The sequence below is a fragment of the Daphnia pulicaria genome, chromosome 1, assembly GCF_021234035.1.
Source record: "Daphnia pulicaria isolate SC F1-1A chromosome 1, SC_F0-13Bv2, whole genome shotgun sequence".
NCBI classification, from domain to species: domain Eukaryota; kingdom Metazoa; phylum Arthropoda; class Branchiopoda; order Diplostraca; family Daphniidae; genus Daphnia; species Daphnia pulicaria.
In genome coordinates, this window is record NC_060913.1 from 12525263 (window position 1) to 12542059 (window position 16797).

A 16797-nucleotide genomic window follows, 5' to 3' on the forward strand; every position below is an offset into this window, starting at 1 on the left:
GCGACCGGGCGACCGTACATGAACTCTAAAGACATAAGAACTCCTTTTGTAAATGTTATTAAAAATACCCGACAATAGAACTCCAGTGTCCGACAGTAGAACTCCATTACGCATGAATATGAAAATAATTTTTAAAAAAATATTTGAGTACTATTTTCGGGTAGTGGAGTTCTACTGTCTGGCACTGGAGTTCTATTGTCGGATATTTTTAATAAGGAGTTCTACCGTCGCATACATAGAAATTATTAAAATTTATTTAAAATATTGGGGTTCTATTGTCGGGCGAGTTCTTTCTTCTGTCAGCAACCCCTTTTTGAGTTTTGAGTTTTGGACTTGTCAAATAGATGGCGTGAAAGAATGTTGTGTTAGATATCGGCTCGTTTTCAAAAGTTCAGCTACAGCTATTCTCTTCGAAAATTACCAAAGAAATCGTTGGTAAATTGACTAGATTTCGTGTGCAATTTGTTTGGCATGTGTTCTTTAACATTTATGTGTTTAATAACATCATCATTTCTCATCCATTCATTTCCAGGAGAAATTCAAATTTAGCTGGTGCGTGCTGTCTGCAAGGAAGCAATCCAAATGTTCGTCGCTAGGTGGCGCAAGTGTGTTTAGGGACGAAATTTGGTCATTCTGTTCCTTGACGCAGCAGATGTGGGGTGCCGGTCGTGACGTTTCCCATGATGAAATAAGTAAAGGTATTTTTTGTTAATTTATTAAGGTTACTTAACGTTAAATTTCCTTGTGTAAAATTGACAGGTGATTTCAATACGACTTTGTCAAATAATCTAACTCGGAAGCCTGTCCATTTTGCCGAAATGTCGTGCCACGTGTGTCTTGCTGCCTTGCTGCCAGTCGTACATCTTGAGCTATGCAACTGCCAAAGTAATTATTTTTATCCAATCTCGTACTAAATTACTCCTTTAATATGACTGAGATCAATTTGCAGTTTGATGCCAACTATGACTTCCTTTGTAAAATTTGAGATAACGGCGAGATCTGTTGGGCTGCATAGTTTGGTCTTACTCCTGGTATTCTTTTGTCATAAAGAGTCCTGTGTAATTGTGTTTGTCTTTCCCCAATGGTAATTTTTTGATTTTCTTGAATAGGTCCGCTGTTGGTTACCTTGTTGCAGCCAGGTGGTGGAAGATGTGATGGAGACTAATTGAACTGTTGTATGCAGCGTGTGGTTCCAGTGTTATCCAGAAGTAGCTGTGCTGGTGGTATCCTGAACTAGCCTGAAGTTGCCAGTGATATCCGGGTTGCTGACTTTAAATATTTTTCTGTTGGTATTTGTGTATTTTTCTCTGCCAATGTTATCCTGTGTTTGAAATCTGTTCTCACTCGTGTTTTTTTTTTGCTCTACCACTGATTTCCTGTGTTGCAGTCTTGAAATGGTTTCACTGTTGTCTTTGGCGTTTTTACTTGTGCAGTATACGATTGAGGCAATCTGATCTATGTCAGGTTTGACTCAGTCGACAACTGCTACACTACTGCTACAACTAAATAAAAAATCACGGGATAAATGAATAACGTCAATTTTTATCGAAAACGATAATAATAGTATGATGGTGGTTTTTATAAAGCGGAATATTAAGGAAGATAATATGAAAACACGTATTTTATTTATAAAGCGGGAAAAAACAGGAAGATATACAGTTTAATTATTTTGAAATGCAAATTGTAAATTTTATAATATGAAAACAGAACAAAGCAGTTTAATTTCGTATTTTATTTATTAACAATATTGATATTTGTCATATACATGTGAAGTGCGAACACGTTGAAAGGATAGTTGATCGAATCATAAGGGAAAACTACTTCATAGTCACATTAATTTTTCTCCAAAAATAGATATCATTCAAATTGCTATTTCCCATTCGACCAGATGTTAACCAATGGCGGAAACTGTTTACTTGGGGAAAAGGGAGAACATGCATGCACTTTTAATTTGTCTCAATCTGATAACGTATCAGTCTTCAATTTCTGCAACCTCGTCTCAGTTTCACCAATAGATCAAGTAGATGGAACGGCAGCAAACGATTAAACTGAAACGAGAACGAAAAATTCAGTTGCAAGTCAATAATAAAATGAAACTAGCCATCAAGCATTACCTTAACGTGTGTACAGGCGGCAAGAAACAAGACGACACATCGACAAAAGGCAGCCGATAAAACATGCCCGACAACCACCAGGCATCATCAATTATTTTGCACCTCAACACTGCAAGGACACCAAGTCATCAACATAGGCAAATAACACATTGAAGTATGATGTTGAACTGAATGTCTGCACAAGCTCCATTTCAAGACATCTCAACTGGAAAATGACTGCAAAACCACTGCTCACACCATGAACGCTGCATCAACACCATTGGCAGCTCCAACATCAAACCAACCAAAAAATCCTATAAATCAAAGATGAACAATGAACCAAATACATTTTAAATACAAAATAGGGCAAATTTCTGTTTCATAATAAAATTTTTTTTAATTCTATTGAGCAAATCTTTTCACAAAAGCTCTTATGTAGAAACATAAGGTTGTTGTAAAACATCATCTAAATCAAGAATTCAATGTCTAACCCAATTTCTCACAAAAAACACATGTGTAGCACACATACTTTCACGTAGACTCACATTTAGGCAAAATGCTAACCCACTCAAGTTTTCTAACAATTTAAGTGCATGTCTGCAAAAGCTCTTGGCATAACTCAACTGGAAATTGAAACAATTTGAAAAACAAAACCCAATGAAGCTCAGACTTTACTACTCAGCGGTTAATAGAATAGTAAAACTCAATTACTACTTAAAAAAAAACTCGCAAAATTTTAATTCACAAACAAGTCTTGAATTGAAAAGTTAGGCAACATAATTACTAACATAACCACACACAAAATTACATTTGATAAAAATTAAAGAATAAAAGATGGAATTACCATGTCTGTGGTGAAAAATGTCACGTAAGAAAGTACCCAGCATGGATAAAACTCAACCTTCTCGGACAGCGTCTCAATAACAAAAGGAAGACTGCTTAGACAGTCGTCTCAGAACTTTGACAGTTTGATGACCCACCCCCCCTACATCCGCTACATATCTCTGGAAACCCACACTAGAGCTGAATAGTTCAATCCCTAAACACACTGAAATATTTAGCCACCTAATGACAGCCCTTAGAATCCAAGGACGGAAAAAAACCAAATATTTTTCCTCTCCGTGAAATACATTAAGTAGATAGGCTAGAATAAAAGCAATTATCAAAAATTAACAAATGAGCTTTGTTGGTGGAATAGTTATCGTCAGTCATCACCAAAAAGAAAGGAGGCTTGGAAGTTTTCACACGTGAAGGAAAATGATGAATATCGAACTTGTTAAGCAGTAATAGATGCCCATAATCTAGAATTTCGAGTAGAAACAAAATGAGTACAAAAATAAACTGTGCAAGCACTAGAATCAGTAAAGTAACTTACACTTAAAATGGCGTTGAATTAATTCATAAACACTAATAAAAGGACGAAGAAACATGGAAGAAAACATCCAGAACTTTCGACATGTGCCAGAAACCAATGCAATGCGGCTAATACAATTAAATCTACTACAACGAAGTAGCTGATTAATGCTTCTCACTTGGGACATGTTGTCAGATTTCAGAAGTATAATAAATGTTATGATGGGATTGTAATTGTTTACTTATTTATATATTAATCATATTGTAGCGGTTTTATATTAAGTTATCAGGAAGTGTTTTCATTGAAACACTCGTAAAAAAATTATATCAAGCATCCTTTAAGACGTTTGACTATCCGACATTTGGAGAACGACATCCTTACTTCCAAGATCCATAATTGCAATTAACACTTTAATTGTAATTATATAACCCGCATCGCTCGACCATGTCATGAAGATCAGTACTTGATCTGATCTTCATGACGAAATGCACATGTCTTCAAGGATACAAGATCGGATATGTCTAAATTAATAGTAGTAAACCGGCTCTTTAAGTACGGATTTCTTTATAAATTTAGCTAACACCTGAAGCGTCACAAGAATGCGATTTACATTAAAACCACTTCATTTATAAAATATTAAGATATAGTTTATAACGCGCAATGGTTTCTTACCTAAAGTTCATTTTTTTGTTTCATGAATATGTGCTTAGTTTACTTATGTTGTAGTTGTAATACGACGAAAAGGCTATATTGCGCAGGTTTCTTTGATTACGAGTAAAACCCCTTGCGGATATTGTCTTACGAGACACAAATGGCGGAACATTTGTGGGGGGGGGGGGGGGAGGGGTGATTCTTTCTTTTGTCTGTAATCTTTGGGTAGGTAGGGTAGGTAGGGAGATTTGATGGGTGCGCGCTGTCCCTTTAAGCCAGAAATATGTTTGAAAAATACCCATATTCGGCAAATTTGTGGACTTGTGTTCTACCATCTGTCAAAACAAATGGCTAGTAAAAATCTTATGCATTAGCATGACAAACACAAAATTCTTTTTTTTTGTCCGATATACACACTGGTACCGAGGAAATTTAATAGCCCCTCATAAGTATACTGTTTGTTAAGAATAGCTGAGTGATCACTTCAATCAAATTTCGGGTTCTTGAAAGGATTTACGTATTCTTATGTAACTTTTTATTATTCAAAAATCAATTCTTCTTTCATCTTTATCATAAGTTTGGTCTCTGTTTGATTGGTAGGCTAGTCTAGCTTTTGATTGGTAATGATCTCATTTAAGTAAAATTTTAACCTTTTCCATCGAATCAGCTTCGTATTCAGCAGTGGCTATTCAGCGGTTCAGTCGCAATACGTAATCGCTGCAAAAAATCGATAAAACATTAAAAACAATTGATAAATCGGGTAATTGATAAAGGGTTCGTACAATTATTCTACTTTATTAAAAAAAAAATGCAACGATTTCAACACAGTAGTGACAAATAGTCAATAAAATTAATGGATAAATGGACAATTAAGTTGTTTTGTCTTTTCATCCCATAGCCCACGGTGCTTGTTCGTTTGTGTCCAGATAGAAAATACCTCGAGCACTTATTGACAGAAAAAAAATTATGAAATCAGTGCAAATGTTAAAAATGAGTGGAAAGTCGATGAAATCACTTACTTTAAAGAAACTGTGTCTCCCATAAGCTCTTTGTCGTTTCCATCACAGGAGCCGTTCTGGAATGACTCGTACGAGTCACAGCGCAGTGATACAAAACCAACTTCCGTGTTGATAGATTCCGCAAATAAATCAACAGCACGGCAGTGATGGCAGCATGCTACAGAATACAGATGTACCAATTTTAATTATGTAACTCATTTCTTTTACTCGATTGATAACTTAAAAAATCTTACTGTAATCCGGATCCTGACAACCGGGCTGCTTGTGACCTCCATTAACATAAAAATCAACATGGCCAACTGGTTCAATGAAAGCAATTTCTCCATTTGAAATATCTCCTCCGTTTGTATGAACGATGTCGACAAATTCTGCATCACTGACATCCAATCGGGTATCTGTTTCATTCAATGTCCATCTACCTTCCGCTGGATCCAAACCTGACATTAAATTTACAAAACACGTATTTTTTTCTGCACAACGGGTTATTCATCCTTTACCCTTCACCTGTAATTCGAGGTACTCTCCCTGTAGTAACTGTAGCTCCAGCTCCTCCAGCAAGATGAGTCCCTGCACTATGACCCATCAAATGAAAGTTGCGTAATGGCGTTCCGTTTTCAACCAAAAAATCTATAAAAGCCCTGTACAACAAGATGTAAGGCTCTTTAAACAACAAGATTTTCAAGGATGTTGTAAAATATACCCTGTATGATTTGCTGCTATCTGGGTGGTGCGGACTATAAACAAAGTATTTCCTGCTTGAAGATCAGACCAGTAGACGATTACAAAATTACAGTCGTCTCGTAGTAGATACTCTATTAAAAAATAGCGGAAATGTTAATTTGATATTAAAGCTCTTGATGTTAGGGAAATTCAGTTATACCATCTCTTGTCGGATACGCAATGGAACCGTTGTTATCCCAACCTGGAGCATAAATTTTGGTCGGGAGATTCGGGTTGTAATTTGATGCCATCAGTGAATCTACATCATTTAGCCTCAACACTTGAAAATCTATGGGATTTTTTCTGTAAAAAAAAATAAATTCATCTGTTTAGTGAATCATATACACTATGCAGTTTGTACACAAAATTATAAAAAGCAAACTTTACTGACCTAGTAAAGAGCCGGTAAACAACAAGATCAGTTTCGTTGGCAACTTCTCTTTGGTAATCATCAAGAAATGGTTCAGATTCATCTGCTTTTATGAGGATAAAAACATAGTGATGATTAAGCTGAAATACAGAGTTAACTAAATTTAGATTTTACCGATTCCAAGTCCGGACACTCCGGAGGAACCGTCTATTATCAGGACCAATGTCAAGCAAATCAACGAGTAGAGCTTAATCATTTTCCTTTGAAATGTGTCCTTGAACTAAACGTAGCACTGCGTGGTTTCAATTCTATTATATGTAGGCTACAACGACGTAATAAATACAAGACTGCAAGATAACTAGTGATATGCGATACGGTTGATCTCATTATTACTACAAGAATATAGAGATATAGAAGCGGAGGCCATTTCAAACATCAATAAAATGTTTAAATAACAATAAAACGCTTTATTATTTTATTAATATGTCTATATGCTAATGGCTACAGGACTTTGTCACGCAGCAATAATTTTTTTTATAGCGTCTCAAGTCATATTCATTGAGCGTGTGTAAAGAAGCATAGCTGAAACCGATAAACAGTCTTCACGTTTTTTGTTTTAATGCTTACAGATTTCATCTTATAGCCCAAGGTGCTTGATCGTTGGTATTCAAATAGTAAATCCCAAGGGCGCTTATTAATACAAAGGGTTCATTCAGTGCGTGTTATTAATCGTCGAATAATTAGTTTATAGCACTTACTTTAACGAAACTGTGTCCTCCATAAGTTCTCTGTCGTTTCCATGGCACGATCCGTTTAGAAATGTTTCGTACGAGTCGCAGCGCAGCAATACAAAACCAACTTCTGTGTTGATGGATTCAGCAAACAAATCCACAGCGCTGCAAATATTTTTACACGTTATGTTTAATTTGAGATGCATATTTACGGAACTGGTAACAAAAGAAAATTTACTAAAATCCGGATCCTGACAACCAGGTTGCTTGTAACCTCCATTAACATAAAAATCCACATGACCAATAGATTCAATAAAGGCAATTTCTCCATTCATAAAATCTCCCCCATTTCTATGAATAATGTCTACAAAGTCTGCATCACTAATATCCAATCGGGTGTCAGTTTCATTTAAAATAAACGGACCGTCTCCTGGATCCAAACCTAATAAACAAAACAAAAATAATTGTTCAACTGATTTTCAATAAACAGAGCTTGGAACCCAGCTCCTACAAATTTATTACCAGTAATTCGAGGAATTTTCCCAGAAGTCACTTCAGCCCCAGCTCCTCCAGCAAAATGAGTACCGGCACTGTGACCAATTAAATGGAATTTGCTTAACGGCGTTCCATTCCCAACCAAGAAATCTATAAAAGCCCTTGTCATCAAATTTAAAGCAGGCTTTTAAAATTATTTCCAGTGTGTTTTGGCGACAGTGGCTTAACGATAGAGACTAGAGATACATACCCCGTGTGGTTTGCTGCTTTCATGGTGGTTTGAATCACAAAAACACCGCCTAGTTCTGATTGAAGATCAGACCAATAGACGATAAAAAAATTGCAGTCGTCCCGAAGTAAATATTATTATTTAAAAAAAAAAAACGTTCGAATAACTTTAAGAAATAGAGCTCTCAATTCATCATTATTTATATCAACTTACCATCTCTCGTTGGATAGGCAATAGATCCGTTGTTATTCCAACCAGGAGCGTAAATTTTAGTAGGGAGATTGGGATTGTAATTTGATGACAAGAGCGAATCCGAATCGTCTAGTTTTAACAATTGAAATTCTTCAGGATTTTTCCTACATCAGAGAAATTTTAACTAATGTTCTTTAATGAAAAAGACGGAAAAACATTACACAAATGAATAAAATAACAGTGTAGTGTACTGACCGAGTGAAAAGTCTGTAAACCACTTGATCAGTACAGCCAACTTCACGCTGGTAGTCATAAGGAAATGGTTCAGATTCACCTGATTTTTAGAAATTACAAATGTAGGGCGCATGTAAAATCATTATCAACCAGTTTTGTTTACCGATTTCAGATCCTTTGGAAAAATATGTAGTCAAGATCAAAGTAAATAAGAAACGCAACATCGTAAACTTAATCATTTTCGCATTAAACGCTGTCCTTTTACTTATAAATAGTGAGCCTGGTTTCAGTTTTTATAGGCTTTTATAGGCACCATAGAATGACAACGCAATATTCGACGTCAGTGCAATAACAGCAAAACGGTTTGACGTGCGATGTGTAGTTGGTATCACTAACAGAAAAAAGATATGGAAACCGAAACCACCGCCGCCCACACGTAAACATCGTATCGTTCAACTCAAGCTTTAGTGATTTATTGGTTGTTAGTAACGGTACAGCACTTTGCCATGCAGAACTCATAATAAATCTTTACAGCTTATCAAGTGTAAGTAATTCTTGTGCATATGGCGGTTGACCGTTTGTTGCTAAGTAAAATAGGCCTCGTACACTAAACATGAACAAATTGTGCGGTACAAATTAACTTAAAATAATTGATAGAAAGCGTTAAAAAATCACAGGACTTACTTGGTTGAAACAGGCTCCCCCATTAATGCTTGGGTGTTGGAGTTACAGAAACCATTCTGGAAGTTATCCGAGGAGTTGCAGAGAACTGCCTTAAAACCTAATGGGCTGTTGATGGATTCTGCAAACAGGTCGACAGCACGACAATGGTTGCAACATTCTATGAGATTAAAAGGGTCAATTTACCACTTTACAAATAGAAAAAGGAAACGAAAATAAAAATTACCGGTATCAGGAATGCGAGGTGGACAACCAGATTGAAGGAAACCCCCGTTAGGATAAAAATCGACATGTCCTACGGCATTCTTATAAGAAATTTCACTTGTATGAATAACATCCACGAAGGATGCGTCCGTTATGTCCAGACAGTTGTCGATTAATTCTAAGGGAAAAGCATATTCTGACGGATCCAAACCTAAATAGAAGAAGCTCAGAGTAAAATGAATGAATTGGTGTGAATAAATATTTCAATTAATTACCAGTGATTCTTGGTAAAAGTCCAATTGACGCAATAAAGGCCCCGGCATTTCCTACAATGTGAGCCTACAAATAAAAGAATTTGTTTTCGAAAATATGGCGTGGTTAAGGAAAATTAGTCTTTATGATTTCATTTCTTAAATTTAAGGCAGCACTGACCCCCATGCTGAATCCAATGAGATGAAAGGCGCTCAGCGGTGTTCCTTGACGAAAGAGAAATTCTACAAAGGCTCCGGTTGTATTTCCAACTATAGGAACATTGTTAAGTGCGACAAGCACGTAATTGCTTGAACCAAGCGTGGTCCAGTCCACAGAAATAAAATTACAGTTTTCCCTTAACAAGTATTCTGGAAATTATCAAATTATTAATCTTGTGCAGAAAGGCTAAAACAAACTGTAGTAACTCCTTATTGTATAGATTTATTGTGGTTTATTTTTAGGCTCACCATCTTTAGAAGAATAGCCTTGGCTTGGATTAGCCCCATAGCCATGAACAAAAATTTTTGTTGGAAGGCTGCTGTTGTAATTTGACTGTTCTAGTAAGGTAATATCTTCCAGTTGAAGAATTTGTGGTTTACCGGGGTTTTTCCTATTTTAAAGTTCTTGATTATTACATATGGAAAAGTTTCGATACTACAATATTTTTACCGAGTAAAAAGTTGAAACAAGACAGAATCAGGACCTGGATCACTGTTGAAATGTTGTTGTATCTGTGCTGATCCTTAAATGAAAGCAAACAACTGTATTTTTATTTCATCAGTAAATAAATAATGGTAATTCTTTATTACAACTTAGCCGTAGAATTAAACTAATCGCATTTAACATTAAAATATATTTATACCGTTCATACCTTTCGTTGTTCCAAAGTTTAGAGCTGCAATGCATAAAAACACAATGATCATCGAGAACATTATTTTGAAGGGGAGCAAGTTCATAATCTCCAGTATTATATAGTTATGAAACTTAAGGTTTTCCGAAACAATTTCAGAAATCTTTCGGCTGAAGTTTGCCACCATCACAAACGGTGTCGTGGCAAATATCTCCCGGGCATATTTTTGAAAAATTAAAAACAATTAAAGTCATCTAGCGACCATTAATTCAACGAAAGCTCTACTGTCGTCTGCAGCGTAAAAAATAGGAAAACACATTTACCGACTTTAGTTAGGTGGCAAGAAAAAATAGGATACCACTTAAAATTAAACTAAGGAATGTCGGCCGTTAAATCTAGATCTTTTTTAAACCGATTTCCTGTTTTCTATCAGAAATTTTACAAAGAATGGAGATGGGGTCCCCAAGCTCCTGTCCATTACGTACCCGAGGAAGGAAAATGGAAACGAAATCCTGAAACGGGAGAAGTGTAAGTTGCAATTGTAGCTAAAGCATGTCTCCTTCTGATTAATAATTTTTATTTTAGGAAAGTTATTCAAAATAAACCAATACCACTTACCTATCCAAAAGAATTTGAGGATGGCTTGTGGGGAGGTGAAGCATTAGTTCGTGGATTCCAGAAAAGGAACCCCCTTCGGAGAAGGGCACCACATTTTTGGTTTCCATCTCTCATCAAATCAGTCCTTTACAGTGAAATACTGGACAAGCACATGGAAATAACAGTTACTCCTAGAACACTTCGTCTTGTTGACCAACATTATGGCTTCGACAGTTACATACTAGAAGTAAGTTCATAACATACCTGGTTTATTTGATGCTTGCATCATGGCTATTTTCTTTCTCTAGACACCTGCTCAAGATTTGAAGTCTAACCTAGGGGTCAAATTGAAGAGATCATTATTACTTGCACTGGCCAAAAAAGATTTTTTGCCAAATAATGCTGCTAAGAGGGGAGAGTTGTTACAAAAATATCAGAAGCACATTATACCCATAGAGGAAGCAGAATGGTATGGACTTACAATACAAGAAGCACTTGAAAAGTTGGGTGAATCAGAACAACGAGAAGTCAAGGCACAAGCTGTAAAACAACCTTTGAAAATAAAATTTAGAGAAGAGTTCATTCAACAACTGAAAGCAGAACAAGAAGAAAAATCAACTCCTCCTACTCCCAAGTCTTCTTGGAATCCTTTCAAATTTAACAAATCAGTGTAATTGCCAGATTTAGTATACACAGTCTTCGTTAATGAAATACCAACACAGTAATATAACATTTCTTTTTTCTATTTTTGTTTGTGGAAAAACTGCACTATCTAGGTGGTGTGGTTTTAGTTTTGGACTTTTGACAATTATATCTGAGTAATTTTTAGATTAAAGATTACTCATACATATTCCAATTTTTAGTGCAATGCAAACATAACTTTAGTTCAAGTTTAATTGAAATTTAACTATTGAAGTATGCAATATCTGAGATGATTGCAAAATAAAATCAGACCAATAATTTGCCACACGTGGCAAATATCCAATGAACAAAACAATGCACTGTGAACCGAATACCGAAACATCAGGACGGGAAACAACAAGAGCTCTACTAAGAAGTCTACAAAACTGTGACACACTTAAGTAAGAGGAATTGGCAATTTTCCACTCGAAATCATGCTTACCTAAGAAACGGCACAGTCTATCTCTCCTTCAATAGGGAAACAGTCTAAGATGGTTGCTAAAGCTCGAATCAAATAAGTCATGGTTCCATAACAGCCACTAGGAGCGCTGTCATAAAAATGTTGACAAACATAAGCTGCTCCTCCACACAAAAGTGTTCCAGTTGGCGTTAATTCACGCTGCTCCTTCGGCTTAGCGCAGCAAAGAGTTGCATCTCCTTGAATTTGCATTTGATCATCCAGAAATATTTTGTTAGCCGCGTGAACCAACCTTTCAACACACAACGTCTGCCCCAGTGTAGGCACTGAGTTGTATTCAGCGAGCAGCGAGTAAACCATCATCGCTTCGACCATAAGCTGTCGATATTCAGGTTGAGGAATGGCATTCAAGACTGTTTCCACTTGCAGGGCGAATTTCAGTTCACCCGACGTCATCTCTTGGGTGAGCGTTTGCGATAAGAGTTTGCCTTCGATTATAATTCCTGGACATCTCTCCAACAACAGCCAAATCCTTGAGTAAAACCCACGAGGTACGCGGTTAAGCGCACCGTCTAAGCGCCGTCGACGAATCCATTGTCCTTGACGATCAGGTTCTGCATTCTCTGGTTCATTATCCGGAGTAGACGTAGAGCCACGACCCAAAAGAGTTCCGATTTGACTTCGTCGGCTCACCTGAAAATGACGCCAGGAAGTACAGATTCATTAGCATATCTATTAGATGTTTCGGCTATTTAAAAACGTTCCATACCCTGCTTAACTTGTTGCTTAGAACAGAGAAATTTCCACTGACGCCGCTTGTTACCATGTTAAATTCTTTCCCGCTGAGAATGTGGTACAATAAATTCTTCATTTCAAACGGAGATAAGTTAAGAAGGTGCTCCGTTGCTTCATCACTATCGCATTTTACGCTACGTGACAACTCAGAAGCCATCACACGAATGATGAGACCAACTCGTAGGCGAAGCATTTCGAGAAAGAGTGAAGGCTCTGTTCGCACGAACATGGCTAAGTAAAGAACCAGTTCTTGTGTCAACATGGCACAACTGTCATCATCTCCGTAAGCCTTAATAATATAAGGTATAAAGTTATAAATGCAGAGAGGAAAAAGTTTATCGCAAAATGTGTGACGTACCTGGTGGATTAAGTGTCTCAATTCGGAATTGGGTAATGGCGCTGTAATTGTTCGTTCATTGTATGGTGGCATTCCCACAGTGACTTGCTTTTGATGTACCAGCAAATCTGTCACTGCTTTTGCAAGGTCTTCAACTCTCTTGCCAAGCATACCTGCTGTATGTCGAACGAGTCCCCATTTTTTCTGGCGGCACGATTTTTCGTAAAGATCTTTAAGAAGATCTTTTACTCTTATGGGAGTTCCATCTTCCATCTTTCCCGTCATATAGTCTATGCCTTTTTCAATAACAAGGAAATGAAGAATGTCGCCTTGTTCATCAAGACTTTCCGAATCTTTCAGCATATGCAATAACTCGTCAACCTGTTAACAATGACATTGAATATAATGAACATTGACATTGAAAAGGATTAAGAAAGTAAAAGATGGTCAGATTACCTCTGTATTCTCGTACTGCGCATCAGAATACGTGCGATGACGAGTAAACATAACCCATGTTTCCTCGTCTTTAGGAGAAGGTGATCGGGGTTCTGCTGACATCACACTGCCCCCCTCAGTTTCAGGCGATACCGACAGACCTGGAGAGGCAGCTCTAGAAGACGCTATGCTCGGTAGTTCTTTAAAAAATAAACAGAAACATTAAACTCCCGTAATCCCAAAAAACCTTTTGTCGTATAAATTCACCTTTAGGAACTTCTAGATTCTCAAATTGAATGCATCGAGTCCGCCGGATAGACCCTCGGTATGACAGTTTTCTTTTGGGGTTTTGGTTAAATACCACATTCTTTTTTCGCAAACGCTGGGTTGAATGATGGATGAACCCTGTACGTGGCACAAATGTCTTGTGAAGGTGATCCTCCAAATATTGCATCACTTTCGAGTTCAAACCTTTAAAAGGTTAAGCATGACATAACCTTTTGAAACTTAAAATTGGTTAATTGATTAAGTCTTACGATCAGGCATGCCCTCCTCTGAACTTCCCAAGAAGCTCAAATTAGTTATACATGATGTGTTGAGAAAATCACACAAATTTCCGAGAGCAACTCTGAAAAAAAAAAGAATTGAAAATCAAAAGCGAACAAACATACGATCGCAATTGATTTACCTAGTGCCGTTTATGTAACCGCTTTTAAGCTTTTTCAAAGTGGTGACCATAGCAACAGGTATTTTCCCTTGATCTAAAATTACAAAGGTGAATTTACAGAACAATTCTAACAGATTTAACTTGAGCGATTACCAAGTTGTACTTGACGAATAACAACGACAACAACTGGTCTCCCCAACATATTTTGCCAAGAGGACTTCAAGAAATATAGCTCATTTTTAAACGTATCAATCATCAGTTCATAGTCAACTGCGACGTAAAAGTGATCTTGATCGGTAAGCTATGATAAAAAACAGTGTTAATAAAGAATCGTAATTTCAAATAATCGGATGCTGACCTGCGGTGTAAAAGCAAATATGCGATCCTGTAGCGCATAGAGTTTGCTGGTACTAAGAATGCCAACGTCTCGAGATCTGCGTCCAGACAAATTGAGTTTCTTATTTTGACCTGTAAAATGAAATTGTTCACGTCAAATTATATTGAATAGACTTCAATTTTAGATTTACCGAGGTACGTGTACAGGTGAGAAAGTACGCGTGCGGGTTGGACTTCAATTGGTGCGCATTCATGTACAGTTTGTACTTGAATGTCATAGTGATTCAGCTTTTCCTGTATAGAAGCGTCTTCCGCAAGAATAACAACTTGGACTACCACATCCGGTTTTTTCTGTGAACCTAATCGACGGTTCAACGGATCAAGCTCCCCGGGAGCTATGAAATTCTGTTTTGAAACAAAAGGATATAGTTTTCAGCAATTTAAAGCAGTGTCAACAAATCTCACCTCTTTCAATAATTGAGCAACTATGTACAGGGATTGAGCCCACATGAAAGGAACTCTGCCAACGGCTACTCTGTCCTGACTACCCGGACATTTATACTCTTCATTAACAGTTTCTGCTGAAACGGCATAAAGTTCGGGGACAAACTTTAGCCCATCTTCAGTTTTGATTACGATCTAAATTGGAAGTCAGGGTATGTTAAAATACGAAATTCAAACATGTCATAAATACTGAGTCATTCTAACTTCTTCAAGTGCCTCCGAATATTCTTCTACGGCTTCTTTATCTCCTTGAAAAAGGAAGTCGAGCATCGAAAGACAGAAAAATAGCGGCCACTCACATTCAATATTTTCGAAAACTCTTAATTCGAAAGGCTCATAATATAACCTATTCGGGTCCTAAAAAGATAAATACGTGTTATGAACATTCAGAAAAAGATAAACTTTCGATGGAACCTCTTTTGGAGTTTTGTATCCATCACGCAAAAACCTCTTGAAACCGTATCGTCCTTGAAGTTTTTCTTGAATGGTTGTTCGAGTGAGTTTGATCAATTCTGGATCATCAACAGCAAATGCAGGAAATCCTATGACGGATAACAAAGCTGCGTCCACTTCTTTTGAATTCGATTCACGGGGGAGCATTGACTGAAATAGAACAAAATTATGTCGTTTTGTTGAAAACGTTGGCGCATCCAAGATAGAAAACAAGAGTGTGTTGTTACGAAAGAAATTTTACCAGCAACACCGCTTGACATTTTTGCGCTTCGTCAGCCAAAACATGGATAACAGATGTCGGACCACCTCGCGCACCAAATAAATCGAGTTCATTAACTGCTTCCAGCGCAGCTTTAGCCATTCCTAAACCACAAATAAATTCGTATGTATAAATACGCAGCTTACACATCGTAAATTAATGTTCCTCACCAATGGAACTGGCATTAAGTTCTGGCAGACCATGGTTTGTTTTGTCGCCTCGTTCCCATATACCATAATCCTATTCAACAAGTCAAAGATTAAAATGGAAACATGAAAGAAAAAACCATTAAAAAATTAGCATACCGGAACACAATAAGAAGATTCAATATAAAACACAAGATTCTGAACAAAAGAAACTTCATCCAAGTTAAATACAATCTGAAGACCTACAGAAACATAAATATTACTGAGAACTGTCATTTGATACATCTCAAAGTTAGTACTATCTAGTTACAGACCTGAAGCAGTCATTTGTGACAGGATAAGCAAATATAAGGAAATGGCATCAATTTGCAAGTGTCCCCAACCAGCATCCTAATTGAAACAAATAAAATATACTAAGAAAGGGCACTTGGGAATTGTAATGTGAAACTTACAGTTACAACTGTTGCCCCTGTGGATGAGCTATATTTGGCATGAAGCGAGTCAAGAGGATTTTGTGAGACTTTAAATTTTTCTAGTTTATCTTTCTGTTGCATCATGGACATGAGCAGCCCTCTCATAAGTTTCACACATCGCTGCTCAAGCTCATAGGTTTTCGCTTTGTCTTCATCCATATCTGTATATTTTTTGTAGGCCATTGAAAGTGCCCACACTGCAAGAATACTATATACATTATCCCTAATCCAGGCGTGTTCATTTGTAGGAGAAGCTGGAAGCAACCCAGTTACTGGATTCTACAAGAAAAAAAATACAGTAATTTTGTCAAGAGTAGCAGTGGAACCAAGAGATTGACAGGATTCAATTAAAAATTTTCTTACTTGATATCTCAAAATTGTTTTGTACACAAGTCGTTGGTAATACTCCAATCGAACTCCCGAACCACTTCGGGACCTCATTTTATTTTTGCTGGTGTAAGGGAATTCCATTTCTCAACCAAATTCAAACAAGACAACAGTTCACAATTTCATTTCACACCTGCCACAACCGATCGAGATCGAGTCCCAGTTCCTTCTGCGTCTGCTGGTGGTGATAGGATAGTAGCAGACTACGCAACATCTATTTGATCCACCAGGGAG

At 37.1% G+C, this 16797-nt stretch overlaps 5 protein-coding genes and 1 long non-coding RNA gene across 11 annotated transcripts in view; 1 reads left to right on the forward strand and 5 right to left on the reverse strand.

The window, feature by feature from the left end:
• LOC124332025 (structural maintenance of chromosomes protein 2-like) overlaps window positions 1-16797 on the reverse strand; it is a 324380-nt gene that overhangs the window by 105559 nt on the left and 202024 nt on the right. The gene's annotated exons all lie outside the window — the stretch shown is intronic.
• LOC124337859 overlaps window positions 1783-16797 on the reverse strand; it is a 639313-nt gene continuing 624298 nt past the window's right edge. Inside the window, exons 2-3 of the long non-coding RNA XR_006917545.1 lie at window positions 2115-2407; window positions 1783-2048 (exon numbers count right to left, since the gene is read on the reverse strand). This is a non-coding gene — a long non-coding RNA (uncharacterized LOC124337859). The remainder of the gene's footprint in view (window positions 2049-2114; window positions 2408-16797) is intronic.
• Window positions 4762-7095, reverse strand: LOC124336191 (pancreatic lipase-related protein 2-like). Of its 2 annotated transcripts, none has more exons than XM_046789909.1 (9): window positions 6966-7095; window positions 6382-6499; window positions 6229-6310; window positions 5998-6140; window positions 5818-5929; window positions 5622-5755; window positions 5351-5554; window positions 5118-5274; window positions 4762-5043 (listed from the first exon to the last, which is right to left on the reverse strand). In XM_046789909.1, the coding sequence occupies exons 2-9, from the start codon at window positions 6461-6463 to the stop codon at window positions 4986-4988; spliced, it is 972 nt and encodes a 323-aa protein (XP_046645865.1). In that variant the 5' UTR covers window positions 6464-6499; window positions 6966-7095; the 3' UTR covers window positions 4762-4985. The 2 variants fall into 2 exon arrangements, with proteins under 2 accessions (XP_046645865.1, XP_046645856.1); XM_046789900.1 differs by having other exon boundaries at window positions 6229-6313.
• LOC124336052 (inactive pancreatic lipase-related protein 1-like) lies at window positions 8109-10398 on the reverse strand. Of its 4 annotated transcripts, XM_046789677.1 has the most exons (9): window positions 10097-10398; window positions 9895-9967; window positions 9693-9835; window positions 9406-9593; window positions 9249-9312; window positions 8996-9184; window positions 8773-8929; window positions 8252-8263; window positions 8109-8188 (listed from the first exon to the last, which is right to left on the reverse strand). In XM_046789677.1, the coding sequence occupies exons 1-8, from the start codon at window positions 10260-10262 to the stop codon at window positions 8257-8259; spliced, it is 987 nt and encodes a 328-aa protein (XP_046645633.1). In that variant the 5' UTR covers window positions 10263-10398; the 3' UTR covers window positions 8109-8188; window positions 8252-8256. The 4 variants fall into 4 exon arrangements, with proteins under 4 accessions (XP_046645633.1, XP_046645643.1, XP_046645624.1 ...); XM_046789687.1 differs by lacking the exon at window positions 8252-8263; XM_046789668.1 differs by lacking the exons at window positions 8109-8188; window positions 8252-8263 and adding an exon at window positions 8533-8695 and having other exon boundaries at window positions 9895-9961.
• Window positions 10455-11383, forward strand: LOC124336631 (39S ribosomal protein L28, mitochondrial-like). The gene is made up of 3 exons (XM_046790420.1): window positions 10455-10603; window positions 10661-10919; window positions 10981-11383. Exons 1-3 carry the CDS (start codon window positions 10455-10457, stop codon window positions 11344-11346), a joined length of 774 nt encoding a protein of 257 aa, XP_046646376.1. The 3' UTR covers window positions 11347-11383.
• Window positions 11507-16723, reverse strand: LOC124331999 (probable phosphorylase b kinase regulatory subunit alpha). 2 transcript variants are annotated; one of them, XM_046788848.1, is made up of 19 exons: window positions 16540-16723; window positions 16156-16455; window positions 16018-16093; window positions 15863-15945; window positions 15728-15797; window positions 15540-15661; window positions 15260-15448; window positions 15050-15202; window positions 14807-14980; window positions 14533-14746; window positions 14364-14473; window positions 14159-14306; window positions 14027-14099; window positions 13875-13966; window positions 13610-13809; window positions 13360-13548; window positions 12925-13284; window positions 12541-12855; window positions 11507-12464 (listed from the first exon to the last, which is right to left on the reverse strand). In XM_046788848.1, the coding sequence occupies exons 1-19, from the start codon at window positions 16645-16647 to the stop codon at window positions 11796-11798; spliced, it is 3645 nt and encodes a 1214-aa protein (XP_046644804.1). In that variant the 5' UTR covers window positions 16648-16723; the 3' UTR covers window positions 11507-11795. The 2 variants fall into 2 exon arrangements, with proteins under 2 accessions (XP_046644804.1, XP_046644806.1); XM_046788850.1 differs by having other exon boundaries at window positions 13360-13538; window positions 13606-13809.

Coding starts and splice junctions, on each gene's coding strand:
- LOC124336052 (XM_046789658.1), bottom strand. CDS start 10,262: ATGGTGGCAAACTTCAGCCGAAAGATTTCTGAAATTGTTTCGGAAAAC. Junction 9,594..9,692: donor AGGCTATTCTTCTAAAGATG/GTGAGCCTAAAA, acceptor GATAATTTCCAG/AATACTTGTTAAGGGAAAAC. Junction 8,930..8,995: donor ACCTCGCATTCCTGATACCG/GTAATTTTTATT, acceptor TTAATCTCATAG/AATGTTGCAACCATTGTCGT.
- LOC124336631 (XM_046790420.1), top strand. CDS start 10,455: ATGTCGGCCGTTAAATCTAGATCTTTTTTAAACCGATTTCCTGTTTTC. Junction 10,604..10,660: donor AATCCTGAAACGGGAGAAGT/GTAAGTTGCAAT, acceptor TTTTTATTTTAG/GAAAGTTATTCAAAATAAAC. Junction 10,920..10,980: donor TCGACAGTTACATACTAGAA/GTAAGTTCATAA, acceptor TTCTTTCTCTAG/ACACCTGCTCAAGATTTGAA.
- LOC124331999 (XM_046788848.1), bottom strand. CDS start 16,647: ATGGAATTCCCTTACACCAGCAAAAATAAAATGAGGTCCCGAAGTGGT. Junction 14,100..14,158: donor TATTCGTCAAGTACAACTTG/GTAATCGCTCAA, acceptor TTGTAATTTTAG/ATCAAGGGAAAATACCTGTT. Junction 13,810..13,874: donor AGAGGAGGGCATGCCTGATC/GTAAGACTTAAT, acceptor AACCTTTTAAAG/GTTTGAACTCGAAAGTGATG.
- LOC124336191 (XM_046789900.1), bottom strand. CDS start 6,463: ATGATTAAGCTCTACTCGTTGATTTGCTTGACATTGGTCCTGATAATA. Junction 5,756..5,817: donor ATAGCAGCAAATCATACAGG/GTATATTTTACA, acceptor CTTGTTGTACAG/GGCTTTTATAGATTTTTTGG. Junction 5,555..5,621: donor GAGAGTACCTCGAATTACAG/GTGAAGGGTAAA, acceptor ATTTAATGTCAG/GTTTGGATCCAGCGGAAGGT.